We start from the raw sequence: 20,167 nt of genomic DNA, 5'->3' as shown, positions 1-20,167 counted from the left end.
ATATCACCTCGATATGATTTCATTAAATTGGGCTTAAATTTAAGTGACTGTTAATAATAATTTTTAATGAATTATTGTGTTGGTAAAACTAGCTAGCTATCTTTTATATAAAATTACAACTTATAGTAATCCAAGATATTCTATGTACTATGATACTTAATAGTATATTTACAAGTATCCAAGGAATATATGAAACAAGACAAAACCAAGTAAAAAATGAAATTTAACACTTATAAATGCACAGAGACCTACATGGAAAGTATCTGAATTTATACTCCAGTAAACAGCCATCACCTATCAAAGTGGTTTCAAGGAGAATGATAGTTTGGGTCTGGAGTTGTTTTTGCCTAAAATTTTCTTTTGTTCCTCTTTTACTCGTTTCTCTTGTTCCTTTTTCAACTTTTGTCTCTCTTCGTCCATCTTCCTTTGTTCTTCTATCATAGCCAACCTTTCTTCCGCCTAGAATTTTAAAAATACTCGTAAGAATCAAAAACTACACAATACTATATAGATGTGTTTGGCCGTTACTATATGTATATTTTCGCGTTTTGGAATTGCTACTTCGTTGATTTTCCCATAAAACCAAACTTCAGTTGACGCTAGTCAATGAAACCGTTATATATTTATGATTTTTATTAACTATTTATTCATAGCTATTGAACTAGCCATTTGGCTAACAAACAAAATACTTGAACTATTTCATAATATAAATTTTTAAAAAAATGATCACAAGTGCAAGCTGTGCAGCAGTCACCAGACTATTAAAACCTTGTTCTGTATGTGTTCTATACAATAAATATATAACCAATTGTAATAAATTTAACTTAGCAAATCTAACTACTATTTAACCAACTTGGAAGATCAGCTTTAGATACTAAAATAATTGGCAAAAACAAATTTCATATTCAATTATGTTTTAGTGGTCTCATACAATGTCTCTCAACTCAATTGTATCCACTCTGAATATAGAGTTATAACTATGGAGATATAAAATGAAAAACCTTGACCAACTGTTCCTATTAAATAAATGTATCTGAATTTGTATGAAAAATAAAATTTATAATATACTGACCAGCTTGCGTTGAGCTTCCTCAATCTTTTTATTATTTTCAGCCATGATATCCTCCAACTCTTTCCTTTTACGTTCCTCTTCAACCTGAATAATAAAACAAACATGTTAATGTCTATTTACATCCCATTGTGTCACAAATTGTAGTACATCTACCAATATGCCTAAATCATGACAGAATCAGTCCTTTATCCATTGTTTGTTAGAGGTCTGAGTTTATCTCACAACTCAAAGTCTTTCGTTCACATCATTCACACCAAACAACAAGTGCTTCAGCGAAATAATTTGTTTATGAAATATAATGTAGTTACAAATGTTGCTGAAAATATAGATCCATTTACATAATCCTTAGTAGCATGAAACAAAAAATTGTTATACAAAAAATAGATTCAAAAAATACCTTCAGCTTCAGGGAAGGGTCCACAAGCAGCGACTCCTTAAAATTCTTACAGCATCACGTCTTGCAGTCTTCTGACCTGACTTATACACTACATGACTGCCGAGGACAGTCAAACGAACAATTTTAAAATGCTAGCTGGTAGCCATAATGGCACTCTCAGAGTGATATCATATTGAGACGTTTGTCTAATGTATGCAAATGTTAAGGTTGCCACCAATTACGAAATAGGTAGTACTTGAAAAGATGAAACCAGTCACAAGTGCAATATTTATTGTCAGATTTCATAAAGATTATTTTTTTATATAATCATTACTCAAATCTGTTATAATTGTCTTTATCTTATATGAATCATAATAGTTTAAGACAAGAGGAAAGACTGACAATAGTTGTGTATGAAGTTATTTGTTACAACTCTAAGTTTATGAAACTTATTAGGTGACAACCACAATGATACTATCACATGAATATTAAATTGACATAAAAAGTTCTTGTTAACTCGAACTACACCTGACCGGACCTTTAACAGATATGATCGAAATACTAATTAGTTTATAAATGTTACATTTTATAAGGTAAGGATGTATGCTAAAAGGTTTGGGCTGCAGCAGCATTTTTTTAAGTTTGTCATATGTAACAGCAACAACCCAGAATTGCTTTTACACATGACTGGTGCTAAAAAGTACAGTTACCTGTCGAGCAATTTCCTCTCGTTTCTGTTGTTCCCGTTGTTTTTCTAGTTCTTGCATCATCTCATGTTCCATTTTTCTTTTAGCCTCTTCAACCCTTTTAGCTACTTCTCTTTCTATTTCTTCCTTTCGTTTTTCTAATTCCTCCTCTACTCTTTTCTTAACAAGAAGTTCTATTCTTTTAGCAGCTTCTTCCTCAACTACCTGAAAATTTCATGTGCTTTTGTAATTAACCAGGAATTTAGATAATGTATAAAAAATTATGTGTAAGTTGTATATTTAAATGAACATAAAAATAAATTTAAATAAACGTAAAAATTTAAATTGTTTATTAATGTTAGTATATTTCTTCTTTTAAATAGAGTTTTATACTATCTATGAATAAGATAAAAATAATCATTTGGAAAATAATTCAAAGATGTTTACTTTTTGTTCCGCTTCTCTTATACGCCTTTGCCTTTCCATTTCTGCTAGGCGGTCAACTTCATCCATTTTATTACGGCATTTGGATTTCTTTCTACTCCTGCTACCATCATATGAGCCATCAGTGGATGATGCTGAAGACACAGAATGTGACCTTTTTCTGAAAAACGAGATTATTGATTTGTGAAAGATTAGTGCTAATTTAAATTATGATACATAATTTCATTCAAGCCGATCATTTTTAGCTTAGAAATAAATCATCTACTACTCTGTTTAAATATAGTAAGTGAAACAGACATATTTAGACCAATAAATAACTGACATATGTATTCGCTATGTGAGAGTAAAAAACTCAGTAATAAGTGAGCATTCCACCATTAATCTATTATAAAACTTAGTTATTGCTACTACTACATTATTTGACTTAAATAACTACCGTGATTTTGAACTCCGTTCTCTTGACTTTTCGGCGTGTTTCGTACTCCTACTGCGAGAGGACGATCTGTCTTTTGAACGACTTTTCTTCCTCGAATGTTTATTGCTTTTATGATGACGCCGCGGAGATTTACTTCTAGAGCGTGAACGTCCCATTATCATGCAGATGTTTTCAAGTAAAATTATTGAAATTTCAATTTACTGCATTAGCATTTTAAGTTGTAACACCACCTTCGCAACCACCTTCTTAGATGCTGATTTGACAATTGACATATCAAGTTACATTATATTATTGACATTAGAATGTGTTTTCTAAACCAAAATTAGTCGTTAAACTGTTGCAAATCAATATTCAAAGGCTTAGTAAGTTTCTTGGTTAGCAAATCTTGCTTTAGTATAGGCATTGCTCAATATATTAGTTACTAAAGGTCTAGACTCTAGCGGAATTTCATGGCATAAAATATATTTTTCCAAACATGAGATTTTCATATGGCTATGTCAAGTGTCATCCGTCAAATCAAAGTACGAGATCTATCAACTGCTTCTGTGATTTTGTGATTCTCTTCTTGAAATTTGTTGTTTTTGTGAAAGTGACGAAAAAGCTACTTCGATATCACGCGATCATTATTGTTAAATATAAGTAGAAGCTGTAACCTAAACTCAATCTTTGGTTTTAAAGCGAGTTGACCGATAAGAGGGACTGAGTGGTTTTGATACTTTGTTTTTTTTCAGTAGTTAATTCTGACATGTTGTGACTGCCACGGAATGATTGGGAATAAAGTAAAAAATTGCAGCAGTAATGTAACTGACACAAATTGATAGAAGATAAGATGAGGAAGAGAATTTCTGAGGTTAGAAAAATATTAAGTATTGGTTAATATCGTATGAATATAATATGAACGATGAATCCTTTGTTTAACGTGATAAATGTTGTTATTTACCAAGTTGTTTTGGTTTTAAATTTTTCAATGCCAGTCAAAAATTACCGTTCTTATACAGAGATCTGACGTAAAACTACAAAGATACATGTTTTTGAAGCGTATAAAGGAAAACCGCGAAGCTGATTTAAATTAAGACGAGACGGAGGTACATACAATAAGCGGTTCATATTCTGTGAGTAAGTGACAAAGCAAAGTTATGAAGCGAAGTGTATCATTGTCATCAGTGAGTCTGCTGACTACCGCGACGATATGAATAAAGACAATCTTCCAAAATGGGTGTCAGAGAAGCTAATTACAAATCTAAGAAGGCCTTCTTTAATGGTTCTGGATAATGCTAGTAATAATTCCGTACGTATGAATATACCGTCACTTAATATAAATAAAGAATGGCTCGGGCCGTCCGTGCGTATTATGACGATGTAAATAAATGAGGCGTTAGTAACGCCTCATAGTATCAAGTAGTAGTAGTGAAAAAAAAACATGTCTGCCCCCTTATATGAAATAGATGAAATATTAAAATTGCACCGTCATGAAGTTTTAAGACTTTAATTTGAATCCCATATAAATAATTTCATTAAGTATATGTATAATAAAGCAAAAAGTTGCTGACAAAAAATGTAAATAGACCTGCAGCAAGTGAAATAAAAATCTGGAATTTCTCGAATCGAGAAAAGAAGTTTTCTCACAAATTGGTGCAGAGGATTGGTGAAAATGTTGTGGTCGTGAAGAAAATTGAAAACGATTTCATAAAGCAAGATAAATTTAAATACTGGAAAAGCGATCTATAATAATCACCTGTTCATCTTCATCATCTGATAAAGAATAAGATATGCAAGTAGAGTTCTTGGAATCGTTTTTAGTTGTAAATGAAGTTTTAAGTTATTTGTATGATTAAAATGATATATCATAAATTTAGGATTGCTTCAACATTTTTCGTTGGTGGAACACCTTTCAGACCGAGGATGTTAATTGAACGGCTAATTCAGCTAGTTGGCTGCGACATATTTACCATGTGATAACATTCTCCATAGAAATAACTGATATACTTCAAGTTCATTAATACTAAAAGAAATAAAAATTAAACAGTATTAATGTAATTCATTCCAATTTCCCACAACAATTTTTTATTTTCTTATTTACCATAGGATTCGGGTAAAATTATAATATCTAGTATCTGTATCAGCAACATAATAAAGTATTTAGTAATTGCTACTGGCAATATAATATATTGCACACGTCACTGTTTACTACGAAACTAAAACATAGATTCTAGTCAGTGCTACCATAATGACATCTGATTGATATTGCGAAAATGTTGGGAAATTTGTTTAGATAGAAGCTTCTTTATTCTGTTAATATAGTTGTATCCCCAAATCTCTCACTCATTTAAATAGTTTTAGTTTTGGTATTTCGATATTTAAAACAGTGATCAGATTTTTTTGACCTTATTTCTCTTCTCATTGATCTTCTTCATTGAGAGCTGAGTTCATTAGAATGCTTAAATTGGAATTTTACCAATATTTTTAAATGGCAAGTTAATATTGGTAAAAAAAATTCAAAAATTACAATTAAATGGTTGTATTTTATTAATTAAATAGTTATATTTTTTATAATACTATTTTAACGAATGTTATTAATAAATCAACATCTTAATACTTAGACTAAAATACTTAACTTACTATGTAAAATTATATACATATAAAAAATAACTTTTACATCTAAGATCGATATTTTTTATTTGGTGCAGGCCAGTACCATCTTTATCACTTATCGACTTACCTATATTCGTCGTAAGAAAGTTGAGTGTGTTTAGAAGAAAGTTTTTGAGTTAAATGTTGTATGATTAAGGACTAACAAGCATAAGATTAAAGATACTCTACGTTTTTACATAATGGGCGATATTATAAAAGGATTTTTGATATCTTTATTGACTGAAAAATGCTTCAACGAATACTTTTTAAAGTACAATTTCCTGGATGGTAATATCTAATTATTACGTAAGCTGAATATATAAAATGTTTCTTGTGTTTAACCAATTTCTTGTTTTCAGTTCCATGCCTTAAAAGTAGTCTAAGCAAAGGTCTGGGTATTGGTATAATTGCTGGCTCAATTTTAGTAAAGGTGCCTCAAATTCTAAAAATTACTAATAGCAGGAGTGCTAAAGGTATCAATATTTATGGGGTTTTTCTTGAATTATTTGCAATTACTGCCAACTTTACCTACAGCTATGTAATGAACTTTCCTTTCAGGTAGGTATTTTGTTTGTAAATTGCTTTCCAAAATATTAAAATATTTTGATGCTATTTCTACTCCTAGCTTCTGTAGTTAATGTAGTTTTATATTTTTAGTGCATGGGGCGAAGGAACATTTCTGGCTCTTCAAACAGCTGCAATTGCAGCTCTTGTACTCCATTATAGTGGATCTCCAATGCAAGCTGCATTATTCTTGTCTATATATCCCGCTGTTGTCTCAGCATTAGTCAGTGGTTATACTCCTGTTGATGTTCTATGGACAATGCAAGCTGTTAATGTTCCTATTATATTAGTTGCCAAGGTAATTTATAAAAACCAATATTTATTAGTTATTTTGTAGACAATTATTGGATGTAAACTTTTTATGGTCTAAAATTGTAACATGGAATGTTTTTAATGGCATTGAATTATTTTAGGCAATTCAAGTTATAACTAACTACAAGAATCGCAGTACTGGACAATTATCAGCAGTGACATGTTGCCTTCTATTTGCGGGCAGTATTGCAAGAATATTTACATCGATCCAGGAAACAGGAGACCTAATAATTATAGTCACATTTTGTGTTTCAACTATAGCTAATGGTGCTATTGTCTTCCAACTGTTTTGGTATTGGAATGTTGACACAAGTGTATCTACCAAAAACAAGAACAAAAAGAAGAAACGCACATAGATGCTGTTTTTAATTTTAATAAACAAGTATTTATATCTTACAACTCCTAGTTATTTTCTTTCACATTTTCCAGATTGATATAATTAACAAGCTGATGATCACATGGGATGGGCTTTTGGTCATATGTTAAAACAGGACACCATGCTTTTCCTAGTACTATGTACTATAATGATCTCGAACCTATACCTATTTTGATACCTAATTTGTTTGTTTAATATTTCAAGTCTACATATTTAGACTGTATTTCTGATACCTCTTTACCTCAGCAAGACAGTGTCTCATATCTCATCAATTAATATAGAACTCAATAAAATAAATTATTATAAAATATAGATCTCAGTAAATCGGGAGGACCCGATCTAATCTCACCAATATTTTTGACACTGTGCTGTAAACTTATGTCTACCACTTTCTCATATTTTTAAACACTACATAAAGGTTTCTTCTTTCATTAGTTCCTAATTTATGGAAAGCAGCTTTTATTACATCTATTCAGAATTAAGGTGATAAATCAAATATTGATAACTATCGCCCAATATCCAAACTGTGTCTTGTTGCCAAAATATTTGAAAAATTAGTATATGAACAAGTTTATGTAGCTGTAAAACCGCACCTAGGTTTCGAACAATATGGCTTCTTAAAATCTCGTTCGACAACATCTAATTTATTTGCTGCCAAGGAATATATCACAGAAGGTATGGGAAAAAGGTTGATTTCATCTATACTGTTTACAGTAAATGCTTTGACCGCATAAACCACAGCATTCCCCGTGGGAAGTTGTGGACGGTGGGTATACACGAAGACCTATGTCGGTGGTTCAAATCGTATATCCAAAAATCGATCGCAGGCTGTATTTTTTCAAGGTGTTTCGCATCGAGGTGGATTAATATAACGTCAGGAGTACCGCAAGAATCCATGCTCAGACCATTACTGTTTATTGTATTTGTGAACGATATTCAAACTTGCTTCCAACATTCTAAAATATTATAGTATGCCGACGATATCATAATCTTAAAATATACTGCACCGATGAAGCCTCATTTGACCTACAAGATAACTTGAATAGATTTGAAACTTAGGTATTGTCAAATTAATAAACTTGATCTTAACGTATCCAAATGTTTTTCTATGACATACCTACGCAAAAAATAAGAAAATTATACATACCTACACGCCTATAAATTTATAAAATATGTATTAAAAAATGTCCATGTGATTAAAAATCTTGGAGTATTACATTATAGCAAACTTCTATTTGATAATCATATTGATAGCATTGTTCGCAAAGCTTATAAAATGTTAGGATTAATTTTAAGAACATCATCAAACTTCACCCAAGCATCTATCGTGGAGCACACCTCGAAAGTATGGAACCCACAATATGCCGTTTATAGCAATCGTATGGAACTTAGACAAAATAAATTTATCAGACATCTCCAATATAAAGCTAAGACTCTCCTAGCTGACTACTTAACAAGACGTTATCATTTCCACAATCTTCCTCTCTCATTTAGGCGTGAGATAGCAGATATTACATATTTTATAAATTTGGTATAATACCTATTTGTATTGTACCAATTCATTTAACTTTATTTTCTCTTGTATTTAATATAAAAACAATTAAGTTATTCCTTAACTTTGTGAAAGTTTTTACCGTTAATGTACCTACCTTTTTTATATCGATAAATAAACTTATTTTTACCAGGCGAAGGAATTCAATATGGAATGGTTATTCAATGTAAAATGGTACGTCAGAATGGACGGTCACTAAATTGTTATGGTTCTCCCAAGTTACTAAGGAAGCAATTGTCTTATAGTAGGAATATTATATTGTAACGTTCAACACGACTGGTGACCGTCTATTCTGACGCTCACCAGCTGAGGGCATTCGACTATCTTTAGGTGACTAGGTTGCCTACACTAATAACATATGAATACTATGAAAAATAATATAATTTAAAGGAAAAATAAAAGATATGAATAGTATTTTATTATTTTTATTTTGAAATCACAATGTGTTGACTACATACCAAAATTTCTTGGAATGAACAATTAAAATTACTTACGAGGTGGAGACAATGGAAATCAAGAAAAATTAATCAGCATTAATAATATTTTTACAAATCATGTGCATTTGCTATTTTAAACTTAAATTAATTTCAGTGTCATTTCAAGCCCTTACATTAAATTGTTTTATGAACAATGTATACCAAACAATGAGAACTATGGCTTTCGTATTTTGGTATTTGAATGCAAATCCTGAATGTCTTGATTATGATGATGTACATGTTATTAGACTATACCTTAACTCATTGTCAATTTTGGTAGTTTAGGGCTTACATTACCTATTACTTACTTATTTAATAAGTATGAGATAAGTTTATACTAATGTACTAATTTGATGAAATAATCGCAATCATATTATTAGAATACAGATATCTAAGTGCATAACACATTCTGATTGGTGGTATATAATGACAAATCTATGGTTATATATAACTCCGTCGTCTAGATATCTTCCTTTGGTGGGGGTGGTTCTGGTTGTTCCTCAGTGTGGTTCCTGTCAGGTTCATTACCATCTGCCCACTTGCCGTCATACTCCTTCCTATCGACGTATCTCTCTTCTTCGTATTCACCTTCACTACGGTGACTGCCGCGTTCAGAATAACGAGAGTAGCTTTAAAAATTATTTAATAAAATACATTTTTGCACCCATTTACTTTTAAGAAATTGATTGAACGAATGATGTATGTAATCAATAATATTTCTCTCCTCGAATAAATTAGATCGTTTTGTTTGACTACCTCCATAAACTGGATAGTTTAAGTACTTGATGAGTTTATGATTCTAAAAACTACGGTTTATTAGCTAATGAAATACTGCCAAATTAGCACATAGCTTACAAGAATTAATTACTATTGAATTGTTCTCGCAAAATTATAATTGATACTAACCTATCTCTGTCTTTGTCCCTCCTCTCAGGGCTGTAAGAGCGAGAACGACGAGTGCGGTCAGGGCTGCGAGAACGCGAGTAACGTCCACCGCCGCGTCTATTATCCCGGAAATCACGGAATCCGCCCCTGAAGTAAAACCCATTTATATATTCACATAAATTTATATATTACACTAATTATTTTTATATATATTCAGGTGGGACCTGAATATTATTAAGCTAGTATAAAAATAGGCACATTTCTAGTGTTCACTTGTTGAAATGTATTTAAGCTTTAGAAGAACATATTGGAAATTGATTTTAAACTGAATGTATATAAAAAATAATTAGTCAAGGTATAATAAGCAAATAAACGCCAGTTAGTGGACATACCTGAAAGGTCGGCCACGTCCGCCTCCCCCTCTCCTGGGTCTAAAAGGCCTACCACCCCTCGAGCGGTTATCTCTCCATTCGGGGTTGAACCGGCGTCCATCATCTCTCCTGAAGTCTCCTCGGCCTCTGCCCCTCCCACCGCCATTGTACGCGTTGAAACGAGGACGATAGTAAGTCCCACGCTCGTAGCCACCACGCCCACGCCAGTTTCCGCGGCGGTTAAATCGGCGAGGGAATCTATTTCAAATAATTATTGGTAATACTGGATTTATGACTTTACAATTTTAGTTTGAGAAAATCTATTGGAGGACATATGTAACATGTTTCATTTTCCAATTACGAGTCCCGATGTCCCTGAAATTAACTGTGGGACGAATATTGTCGCGTTTTCAGAAAATTTAAGGGGCCGAATATAAAAAAAAGTGCCATAAGTGTTTTATTCTTATTTGAAATCGTCACAAGCAATATTAAATTTGTCCTTCTGATAAATATAACTAAACGTGTTGGGTACCTATATTTTGTGATTCGTAACTTTTAATCCAATTAATTAATTAATTTACTACCTTAATTTTAGTCAAAGAGTAAATTTTAAATTTATAGTCTTTTGCACAAGAAAAAGAAAATTTTGCTTTTTGCAGTATTTAGCGACAATTTATCGATTTCGTATGAGTATAGACTTAAGACACCAACAAAAGTATCAGCTTACAAACTTTATTGGAATTACTCATTAGTTTCTTTAAAAAATAGATGGGAAACGCATCCAAAATATGGTATGCAGATCATGAGACTATTGGAATTTAGTATTAGGGATTTTTATATATATATATATAGGAATTTTTAATTAATTTTATTTAATTCATTAAAAATCTAAAGGTTAAAAAAAAAGATTTTTAGCATAATATACGAGTATATTGTACCTGTCTCTAGATGCAGAGCGGGAGCGAGACCGACTTCGTGAGTAATAACTGCGACTGGCATCAGATCGGGAGCGGGATCGCGGAGAGCCCGAACGACGGCGACGGGACGCCATGGACCCACTCTGGCTGGATCCAGACCTGGAGCGAGAACCGGATCTTGATCTGTACTTGCGTGGTCGGGATCTGTGGATGGCCGGATTTTAGGAAATAGGGGACTTCAAACTTAAATAAAACTTAAAGAGCCAGAGACCCAGGGAGTGCCAAAGTTAGGTTTCCTTCTCAAACATTTTAATATGTTAATCATGATTTTTTTTTGATTTTGCATTGTCACTATTATTAGCTAAAATGTTTGGTATTCTACATAATATATAAAATTTAGAAGGAAGTAGTTATTGTTATGCATATATCACACATTAATTTGAAATAATAGCCTGTGTCTATATATTATTGAAACATTTATTCACAACAATAGTAATTTACATTCGCTATTTTTAAACTTTATATTAATTAAATATATTAAATTATTTAATATGAATAAACAAAATTGTAATATATATTTGATTTTAGTTACCAAATAAGCGTAACAATAATTAGGAGACGTTGTAAATACCTTAAATTGATTAACAATTGAGTGGTTATGGACCATTAATTCCTCTAAATGAAAACTATCACAAGACCAGTCTGTGCCAGTGTTAATAATGTACATAACAAACCTGCTTCGAGATCTCTTCGAATGCCTATCATCAGAGGAGTTGGAACCACTTCGGCGTCTAGGCGACGGCGGAGACCTAGGGCGCCTAGATGTGGGCGATGGTGGTTTGATCCGAGTCACGAATTGTTCGGGTCGCTGCTCCCCTACTGACACTGGCGTTTCACCCTCTTGAGCCAATCGGAATGACCCGAACTTGTCGAGTACTATGTTCCCTTTGCGCACCGGCTGAAATGTTTTTGTTTGATTATAAATTAATTGACTCCATTTTTAATGAGACATGCCTGTTAGATCAATTTTATAAGGTTAAAGGAAATAAACAACAATTAGCCATAATCCTACTCTAAAATGATATAACATTGGTGTTCCATGTAATGTTCTCGTGTTAATTTTTACTGAAAACATTACAACACAATAGATACAACCATAAAAAATAGCCGTCTTAATATAAATTTTTGCCCCTCCTGACCAAGAATATCAATACACATTTAATACAGATACACGTCGCCATCAGCCGTTCTGATTTTAGTCTACTAGGCTCATTCTGATATACTTAATGTCCTTTTTAGGTGGTTACACACCCTAATATTAAGAATTTTAGACGATAATTGATAAAACAATTGCACACCCTCATACTTAATAGACTTCTTCAAATAATTAGTATGTGTATTTTTTACCACCGGATTCGTTTCATTTAGCTTTTACTTTGAGAGTTTAAAGAGTTTTTCGGTGATTGTTCAACGAGAGACACAACATAGATTTATCTATTAAACAAATTACATAAGATGAGAAACGTATAAACAATTACCGGGACATGGTGTTGATGATGCGAGTGATGAGAGTGCGGAGGGTCGACGCCTGGCGGGTCAGGCTCTCGACTCTTCGGCGGAGGTGCAGAGGGCAGAGGCGGAGGCTCCTTCATAGCCATCGCACGCCGGACTGACACGTTCTTGTCGTTGGGCGAGCCCTGCATTGTTTACACCAATTATCATTTCAGTTATAATAATAACTATTATCTTATTTTTCTTCATATACAACTAGTGACCGTCCCGGCTTCATACGGGTGGAAATTTTTTATTGTATTGATAATTTAAATTTGGTTTGAATTGTAAACTATTGAGTTTTACAGGCTTTTTTACACCTTTGGGTAACACAATAAAAATAGTTTTACCTTATTTTTTTTCTTTCAATTAAAGTAGCCTATAATAACCAGTGATAAGGTAGAATTCAAATGGTGAAAAATTTTTTAAAACCAGTACTTTTTGAATCAATTTGTTCCAAACATACTTATTACATAATTAGATTAATAAACCATATACACAAGGTGCTAAATTCAATCTCTATTTTATACCTAGTCTAATTGTCTAATGCTTAACTCACCCTATGATCTTGTGACTCATCCGAGCTATCTTCAAAGGCGTAGCGCTCTTTGTAACCCTTTTGTGTCGGCGTTTCCTTCTTTTTAGTTCTGGGAAAACAATAAAAAAATTTTAAAACCTTGTAATTTGGGGCAGAGATATATGTCTGTGTTTGAACAGTGATAATTCCAACCCAAATCGAACTTAGAACATCTAGGTAACCACTAAGACTGCAATAAATAGAACTTTGCATCATTGTATCCTTCACCACCATCTTTAGATTATAATAAATATGTACCTTGCTAAATATAAAAAACAATAATTGTTTTATGTGAAAACTGCAATTTCAGATATAAAAAAATGGCCAACAAAAGAAGTGTTATAAATACTTTCATATTTTAATTATAGATAACCATTTAATTCATACGCCAATGTTTTATACGAAAAATTCGGAATAATACACTTATATATACTAACATTGATAAAATTCAAATTGTCCAAAATAATTTTTTTTCATAAATAAAACAGGTAATAAAAACTCACGGTTCCTTCACAGCACCCATAGTCATCTTCCACTTTGGCTTCTCCAGTGGTGGTGGTGGGGCCTGGTCAATGGGACTAAGAGAGGAACGGTCTCGTTTCCCAAGGACTTCCTTCTCCACCATGGAGTGGTAAGCATTCAACTTGGACTCCAGTTCCTCCAGGCCATGCATGTCGTCTAGCATTCGGCTAAAAAATATCATTGCTGTATTGTATATAACATTTTAGGACATGGAAGGCCGTTATTTCAATATATATATCTTTGTGCATCGGACTAAAGATACAACATTACACAACAAAGCAGAATTGTTTAACACCATTAAGCAAATTTTTATGTATTTTTTTTTCCGTTTGACCAATTAAAGAGTGTTTCTGACTCAAAAATTTAAATAAATCTAAAGAAAAACACTTTTATGTTAATATAAGACAATATTAAATCAATATTTTTAACATAGTATAGTAACGCCCCAAATGCAACACAACAACTTACTTCTTATCATGTTTTCTATCAAATTCTCCCTCCGAGCTCAAATCTCGTTTAGACTTGCTCTTTAGTTCTTTCCTGAAAAAAAAAACAAAACATTAACGTTGAAATAATCAATCAGAAGGAACACTCTTATCTAACAATATTATTTGTAAAGTTATGTAGCAGTGCATATATATATATATATCATTTCAACAAACCTGATGGCATCCCTAAGTTTCTTATCACCAATATTCTCCAATTCCCGCATACTGTAATCAGAAGTCGCTGTACGCGCCAACTTTGACTTTCTCTTCTCCTCTCGTTCTTGTTCTTTACGTTTGCGCTTCGACTCTTTCTTCTTCTTTCTATAAAAATATGATTAGGATGTATAGATTATTTTTTGTTTACTGTAAAATTATAATAAACCATATTAAATGGTAAAAATAAAATTGACTAGTAAAGTTTTCAATCAATCAAGAAATTAGAAAAACATTGATTTCCATTGTTAATATGATGAATTACACTATAAACACATACTTGTCTTTCTTTTTCTTCTTCTTCTTGTCATGGTCAGCTGTGGGCTGCGGTTGTTGTCCGAGCTCTTGCATTTTACGATTCCGTTTGTATTGAGCCGTCTCTTCCAAAAAGTTGCGAACTTTGTCTTCATAGTCCGAGTCTTCTTTGGTCATTTCAAGGAACTTGCGTACCTATTTTCAAAGATTTGAATAAATTACTATTAAAATACAGGCTACAATAATAATGTTTATGAACATAGTCAAGGAATATCTTTATATCAAAAGTCTGTTTTTTTTTAATGAAACTTCTTTTGGTGCATTAGGGAAAAATTAAGAGAGTAAATTTTTACGATGCGCGCGAACACCGTCACAAATAACCGACACCCTGAAGTAAGCTAAAGTCAAAATTTTAGAGTTTTTGAGATATTTAAATAAACTTTTTGAACTAGATGCATTATTTAGTTATAAAAACACTTTCAATGTATTAAATACCTTTTTTCTATTGTTAGTGCCGTTTTTTCTATAAGTGAATAATACAATTTTTGGAAATATTTTTATTTTGTTATGCCAAAGAAGTTAACTTCTAACGCGTTTTGGTATACTTATACTTGTTTATATTCATAAAACTGCATTATTTGCCAGATTTAATACATGAATATATACTGTTACACTTTTAGTCGAAATTGAGTGTACCTTAAGCTCATAGTCGATATCGGCCTGCGACCTCATCTGAGGCTGTTCTTCAGCTGTCGGAGGAGGTGGCGGCTGGTACCCATAGGGATGGTTGAACTGCGAGTTGTGGGTTCTCGCTGTATCTCCATCTCCCAACATCGCCATTCTCTTGCTGAGAGGAGATAGAGACCTCTGCCGCTTGTTGTTAGATTGGGAACGACGCTTTTTCTTCTTTGGCCCTTCTGAATCTTTGTTAGAAATAGAACTCGTTAATTTACATTTTTAAAAAGCATCTATCAGTACATTATGAAATTTTGATGAATTAAAAGTTAAAACCATAAGAGTAGAGTAGATATTGTAAACTGTTAATCATTATTAAGTTACAGAAATTTTATTGACTTCTCAATAATAATGAATTTCATAATACCACTAGAGTCGGACGATGATGATGACGATTCAGATGAATCACTCGAACTGCTGGAGTCACTTGAAGATGATGAAGAACTGCTTGATCGTTTCTTCTTACCCTTCCCACGTTTCTTCTTCTTTTTCTTATCTTTCTTTTCAGTTAGATTCAACAACTGCTTCAATGTCTCCTTCATTTCAAATGACTTTGCACCAGTCAATCCAGGAAGAAGCAACTCTGTAGGCTCTATCAGTGTTTTGGCAGATGATGTCTTACTCTTCAAGAAGTCAAGGGAATTCTGTGCCTCCTCATGAAAAGGAATGATCGCCAAACAGTCCTCATAGGCCTTCTGGGCTTCAGCAATCTTATTTTCATCTTCATAACTTCTCCCTAATGCCACTAAAGTTTCTCCTAAATATTTTCGTGCGTTGGCATGATTTGGATTCAGCTTCAATGATGTTTCAAAGTCCTCTATAGCTTTTTTAAATGTTCCACTATTGGCATACAAGGCTCCACGTGCAACTAATCCTTCAACATTCCTAGGGTCAATGCTCAGGGCTTTGTTAAGGCATTGGAAAGCTTCTGAATGCCTGCCAGCCTTGAAATGTTCTATTCCTTCAGCTACCGACCGGAAAGCCCATTTGCTTGCTTGTGCCTGTCGTAATTCGTCTGCATATTCTGTTGTAGGGAATCCCCCTCTGTAGGAAGATTATTATTTTATTATTATTTAATTATTTACAATATGTTTGTATATCTTTAGAATGACTATCAACCAATTTTGAATGATTCTTCTAACAAATAAAAAAGTACCTTAAAGCCATGAAGTTGGTGCAGTGCATATTTGACATTCCCAGAAGGTCTGACAGATATTGTACGCAGTTTGGGTTATTGAAGCCCGGACTCTTCTCTAAAATGGCTTCATAGCTTTCTCCCTTCATTTCCATGGTTTTCCTGCACAAAGACAACACAGTGTAAGCCAAAAGCCAACCCAAAACAAATGCCATTTTTTGTATTTGACAGTGCCATTATATTGACGGTAGCATTGGTTGAATTTAATCATAATGTAATCTCAACAGTTACCTAACTGTCATGTCTCACATACTTATCCTCACCTGTTCCATGAAGCTGTTCAAAAAATTTTATTTAACTTGTATTTATTGCTTTCACACATAAATAAACATCATAGGATATGTGATGCTGCCTCAACTATGTGACATTAATATTACCAGATTATCAGCTAGTCACAGTACAATGGAGATTTAGACATTTGGAACTCGTAAACCTAGAAAAAAACATCCTAAAATAATAGAATCTTTTGACAAGGGTATTTGCAATTCCTGGTACAGCATATTGTAGATGATGACTGCTGACAATTTTTTTCCATATCCAAAAATCCTGCTCTGGCTAAAACTGTATGCTTGGTTATTCCTTACTGCATAATAATTAAATAACGCCAACATCCAAAAAATGCTGATTACAATAAAGTCCAATCAATTGTTTGTTATAATGCTGGAATGTTAAACATTAACTTTAATACAGAATGAAATGGTCTCCTTTCTTAGACATCAGATAACCCTACAATTTTGTACTAACCTTTAACATGTGTTATTTTTACTTTTAAATTAAAAAATAATCCTCAACTAAAATAACTTGAAAAGACTTCATGGAGTGTCAAGTGATCCTTTAATTATTTTACTTTTACATACAGGTGCTATTTCATAATTGGTGTAATGTGTTTAAAAACTGAAAAGTGTTTAAATTTGTGACATACATATCACACACAACTTGTAAGCAGCCTTTCTTTAAAGTACCATCAGAAAATAAAATCACTGGTGTTTACATCATATCTAACTTTGTCAATCAAACCTGCTGATCCATCTGGTATATGCTAGATATATATTTATGTTTATACATTCACATTCTATATTTGTTTTCATTGTCTTCATATTTAATAAGTAATACATAGAAAGCTGTGATCCATAAACCTGCAAGTGTGAATCTGACAGTTAGCAACTACATAATATCTAATACATACTTGTAAATAAGAGGGAAGTCATCCGTGCTCAGGAGTCCTAAAGGGGGCTTAGGCGGTGGATCATCAGGGCCTCTAGTGACTCCCTTCATGCCGCACACCATTTTGTCCGTGTCTGGGATCACTTCAATCACTTCACAGCAAACTGTGTCATTCATTAAGTAGTTTCTTGAGACATTTTTCTTGTCGACAGCCGGTATGATATTGGACACTGGTAGAAATGCCTGTTGAAATATTTTATTGAATTAGGTGCTGGTGATTTTACATTAATTTTTCTTTCAGGATGTTATAAACAGTATTTTTAAAATAAGTTTTTAAATAAATCACACCACACAAACATACATGATAAAAAGAAAATTATATTAAATATAATAAGGACATAAATTTTTAATTACCTTTACATTAATATCAGCAACATATCTTGAGGTAGGCCCTGCAGTACAAAGGACTTTCAACATCATCCCAGATGCTGTCCTGTTGATGACAGCTCCAATAATCAACTCTCCAGTTTTCACATTCTATTAACCAAAGGTTTCATCAGTTATTTCTGGTTTTGTATAATATAGAAGCAAAATCATAACTGTTTGTATGTATTCAATACCTTAATATAAAAATTTAAATCTTCATTTTGGTTTATAAAAAAGGCATCAAGGTTCATCAAAGTTTTGGCTTTTACCACTGCATTAAGGGTAAAGAGAAAGCAAAGTAATAATAGAGAAGTATCGCATAATGCATATAGAAACGAATGGATTTTGTTGAAGTATACAATAAAAACCATACTCACATCAAAAAAATGACGTAGCCTTGCAGACTTATCAACATTAAGGAAGGTTTCAAATGGAGGCATCAAAGCATAAAGGTCTGAAACAATATAGCATGTTAAAAAAGTGTTTAAGGGAATTACATGTTATATAAAATTGACTAAGGATTTAGTTTTTAACTACAGAACTTAATTTGGATAAGCTCTTGAATAAGAAATCTGGACTGATCCCTGTGCAATATGTGGCCTTTAAAATAAAATAAATATTACTTTAAATTATAAATCTGAATACTTATATTTTTTATAGTTGTAGTCATAGTAATAAAGTTGCAATAAACAAAAACTGTGGGTGGTGTAAAAGTTATTCTGCAGTTAGTTCATTACTTAGTATAGCACTAGCATTAATGATGACTTACTATCTTCAGGTGTGGTAGCTTCTGCTCCTACTAAACTCGATGATGACGGACTTTCGTCTAGCAAAGACGAGTCGAACAACGAATTCGCTTCTTTGGCAATGAATTGATGGAGCTTCAACCTTTTCGCCCTGTCTTGAAAGGTCAGGTGCTTGTGCCGGGACTGGTAGACAGCAAAGTCCAGAGCTCCAACTCCGACCTTGGTAAGATCATCTTCTCCTCTTTCATTTTCCCACGACTTTTGTAACTGCTGGCCATGGTAATTAATCGATTGCGCCACTAATGACGCAACCAACGAAGGCTCCATTGTCGAACCTAGAAGATAAAATGGCAAAGAATAAAATTAACGTTCATGAAGGTTAAGAATATTATAATTTTTATTCCGCCATCTTTGATGAAAAACACGAGTGCTGAGGCAGATCTGAAAACTTACCTCGCGTTGGTCAAAAAGACAAATAAATGTTTACACAACAATTATTAGAAAACTAACATGACACCAAGTAAACACAACTCTTATTCTCAATGAAATTTATTTAACGAAACCCAATCGGTTATTTTTTAGCAGTAAGCTTCAACAAACAAAATGGCGCAGTATTCACTAAACTCAGTAGTCAGTAAACTCCTGAGTCCTGTCCTCAACTCAAGTACGCAGTACGCACCGCCCATCCACAGAATAGCCAAAAACTTATGCACAGACTACACGGAAAGCTAAAGTATGACCATAGATAAATCATATATACTGGTAGTGTGACTAAAGTTTGTGCTGGGGCTTTTATATGCTAAAATATTATAAACTAATATGTTTAAGTCTTCGTCTATATTATCAATTGATTTATTTACAAAAATAATAATATTATTAAACAGATTTATAAAAACAATTTCATCTTATTTATTGTTGACTATAGAACCATGCTCTTAAAAAATAAAATAACATTCATAATTTCAAGACAGGAAAGAAGGCGTCATCAATCTCTGGGACGTATCATCCTAGTAAATACGTAAACAAAAGCAAGTTATTTACGTGTTGATTATCATACTTTAATACATAGTACCTGGATGGCCGAGCTTTCCTCGGTATTTTTATTTTTTTATAAATTGTGTTTTTAGAAATTATATATAAGTACGAATTACATACTAATAAAATGATGAAATATGAACAATATAGATTATATATGCT

The 20,167-nt window shown here is 32.7% G+C and overlaps 3 protein-coding genes across 5 annotated transcripts; 1 reads left to right on the top strand and 2 right to left on the bottom strand.

The window, feature by feature from the left end:
* Window positions 1-127: 127 nt before the first annotated feature.
* On the bottom strand, window positions 128-3,293 carry LOC110994211 (UPF0430 protein CG31712). Its single transcript, XM_022260746.2, has 5 exons — window positions 3,015-3,293; window positions 2,582-2,738; window positions 2,159-2,359; window positions 1,073-1,156; window positions 128-459 (listed from the first exon to the last, which is right to left on the bottom strand). The coding sequence occupies exons 1-5, from the start codon at window positions 3,173-3,175 to the stop codon at window positions 298-300; spliced, it is 765 nt and encodes a 254-aa protein (XP_022116438.1). The 5' UTR covers window positions 3,176-3,293; the 3' UTR covers window positions 128-297.
* Window positions 3,294-5,561: 2,268 nt separating this feature from the next.
* On the top strand, window positions 5,562-6,921 carry LOC110994183 (mannose-P-dolichol utilization defect 1 protein homolog). Its single transcript, XM_022260703.2, has 4 exons — window positions 5,562-5,933; window positions 6,005-6,203; window positions 6,303-6,507; window positions 6,623-6,921. The coding sequence occupies exons 1-4, from the start codon at window positions 5,846-5,848 to the stop codon at window positions 6,875-6,877; spliced, it is 747 nt and encodes a 248-aa protein (XP_022116395.2). The 5' UTR covers window positions 5,562-5,845; the 3' UTR covers window positions 6,878-6,921.
* A 1,937-nt stretch (window positions 6,922-8,858) lies between these two features.
* On the bottom strand, window positions 8,859-19,644 carry LOC110994255 (tetratricopeptide repeat protein 14 homolog). Of its 3 annotated transcripts, none has more exons than XM_022260803.2 (19): window positions 19,424-19,644; window positions 18,994-19,305; window positions 18,602-18,678; window positions 18,213-18,335; window positions 17,821-18,041; window positions 16,596-16,736; window positions 15,807-16,483; window positions 15,401-15,627; window positions 14,730-14,899; window positions 14,411-14,557; window positions 14,217-14,288; window positions 13,730-13,915; window positions 13,209-13,296; window positions 12,637-12,795; window positions 11,833-12,056; window positions 11,120-11,302; window positions 10,203-10,439; window positions 9,832-9,957; window positions 8,859-9,527 (listed from the first exon to the last, which is right to left on the bottom strand). In XM_022260803.2, the coding sequence occupies exons 2-19, from the start codon at window positions 19,295-19,297 to the stop codon at window positions 9,386-9,388; spliced, it is 3,504 nt and encodes a 1,167-aa protein (XP_022116495.2). In that variant the 5' UTR covers window positions 19,298-19,305; window positions 19,424-19,644; the 3' UTR covers window positions 8,859-9,385. The 3 variants fall into 3 exon arrangements, with proteins under 3 accessions (XP_022116495.2, XP_022116494.2, XP_045485643.1); XM_022260802.2 differs by having other exon boundaries at window positions 8,859-9,554; window positions 19,424-19,643; XM_045629687.1 differs by having other exon boundaries at window positions 8,859-9,554; window positions 11,120-11,257; window positions 19,424-19,643.
* Window positions 19,645-20,167: the final 523 nt, after the last annotated feature.

The sequence above is a fragment of the Pieris rapae genome, chromosome 10 (genome assembly GCF_905147795.1).
Source record: "Pieris rapae chromosome 10, ilPieRapa1.1, whole genome shotgun sequence".
Classification (NCBI taxonomy): domain Eukaryota; kingdom Metazoa; phylum Arthropoda; class Insecta; order Lepidoptera; family Pieridae; genus Pieris; species Pieris rapae.
This window is presented reverse-complemented; position numbering and strand designations above follow the sequence as displayed.

Bases quoted from the DNA above. Each gene is read 5' to 3' on its own strand.
- LOC110994211 (XM_022260746.2), bottom strand. From the start codon at position 3,175: ATGATAATGGGACGTTCACGCTCTAGAAGTAAATCTCCGCGGCGTCAT. The intron at 2,739-3,014 runs GTAGTTATTTAA...CTCGTTTTTCAG, and splicing joins GAACGGAGTTCAAAATCACG to AAAAAGGTCACATTCTGTGT. The intron at 460-1,072 runs GTCAGTATATTA...TTAAAATTCTAG, and splicing joins AGGAAGCTCAACGCAAGCTG to GCGGAAGAAAGGTTGGCTAT.
- LOC110994183 (XM_022260703.2), top strand. From the start codon at position 5,846: ATGGGCGATATTATAAAAGGATTTTTGATATCTTTATTGACTGAAAAA. The intron at 5,934-6,004 runs GTAATATCTAAT...TCTTGTTTTCAG, and splicing joins AAAGTACAATTTCCTGGATG to TTCCATGCCTTAAAAGTAGT. The intron at 6,508-6,622 runs GTAATTTATAAA...GAATTATTTTAG, and splicing joins CTATTATATTAGTTGCCAAG to GCAATTCAAGTTATAACTAA.
- LOC110994255 (XM_022260802.2), bottom strand. From the start codon at position 19,297: ATGGAGCCTTCGTTGGTTGCGTCATTAGTGGCGCAATCGATTAATTAC. The intron at 12,796-13,208 runs GTGAGTTAAGCA...TAAACAATGCAG, and splicing joins ATGAGTCACAAGATCATAGG to GGCTCGCCCAACGACAAGAA. The intron at 9,958-10,202 runs GTATGTCCACTA...GTTTTACTTCAG, and splicing joins GGACGTGGCCGACCTTTCAG to GGGCGGATTCCGTGATTTCC.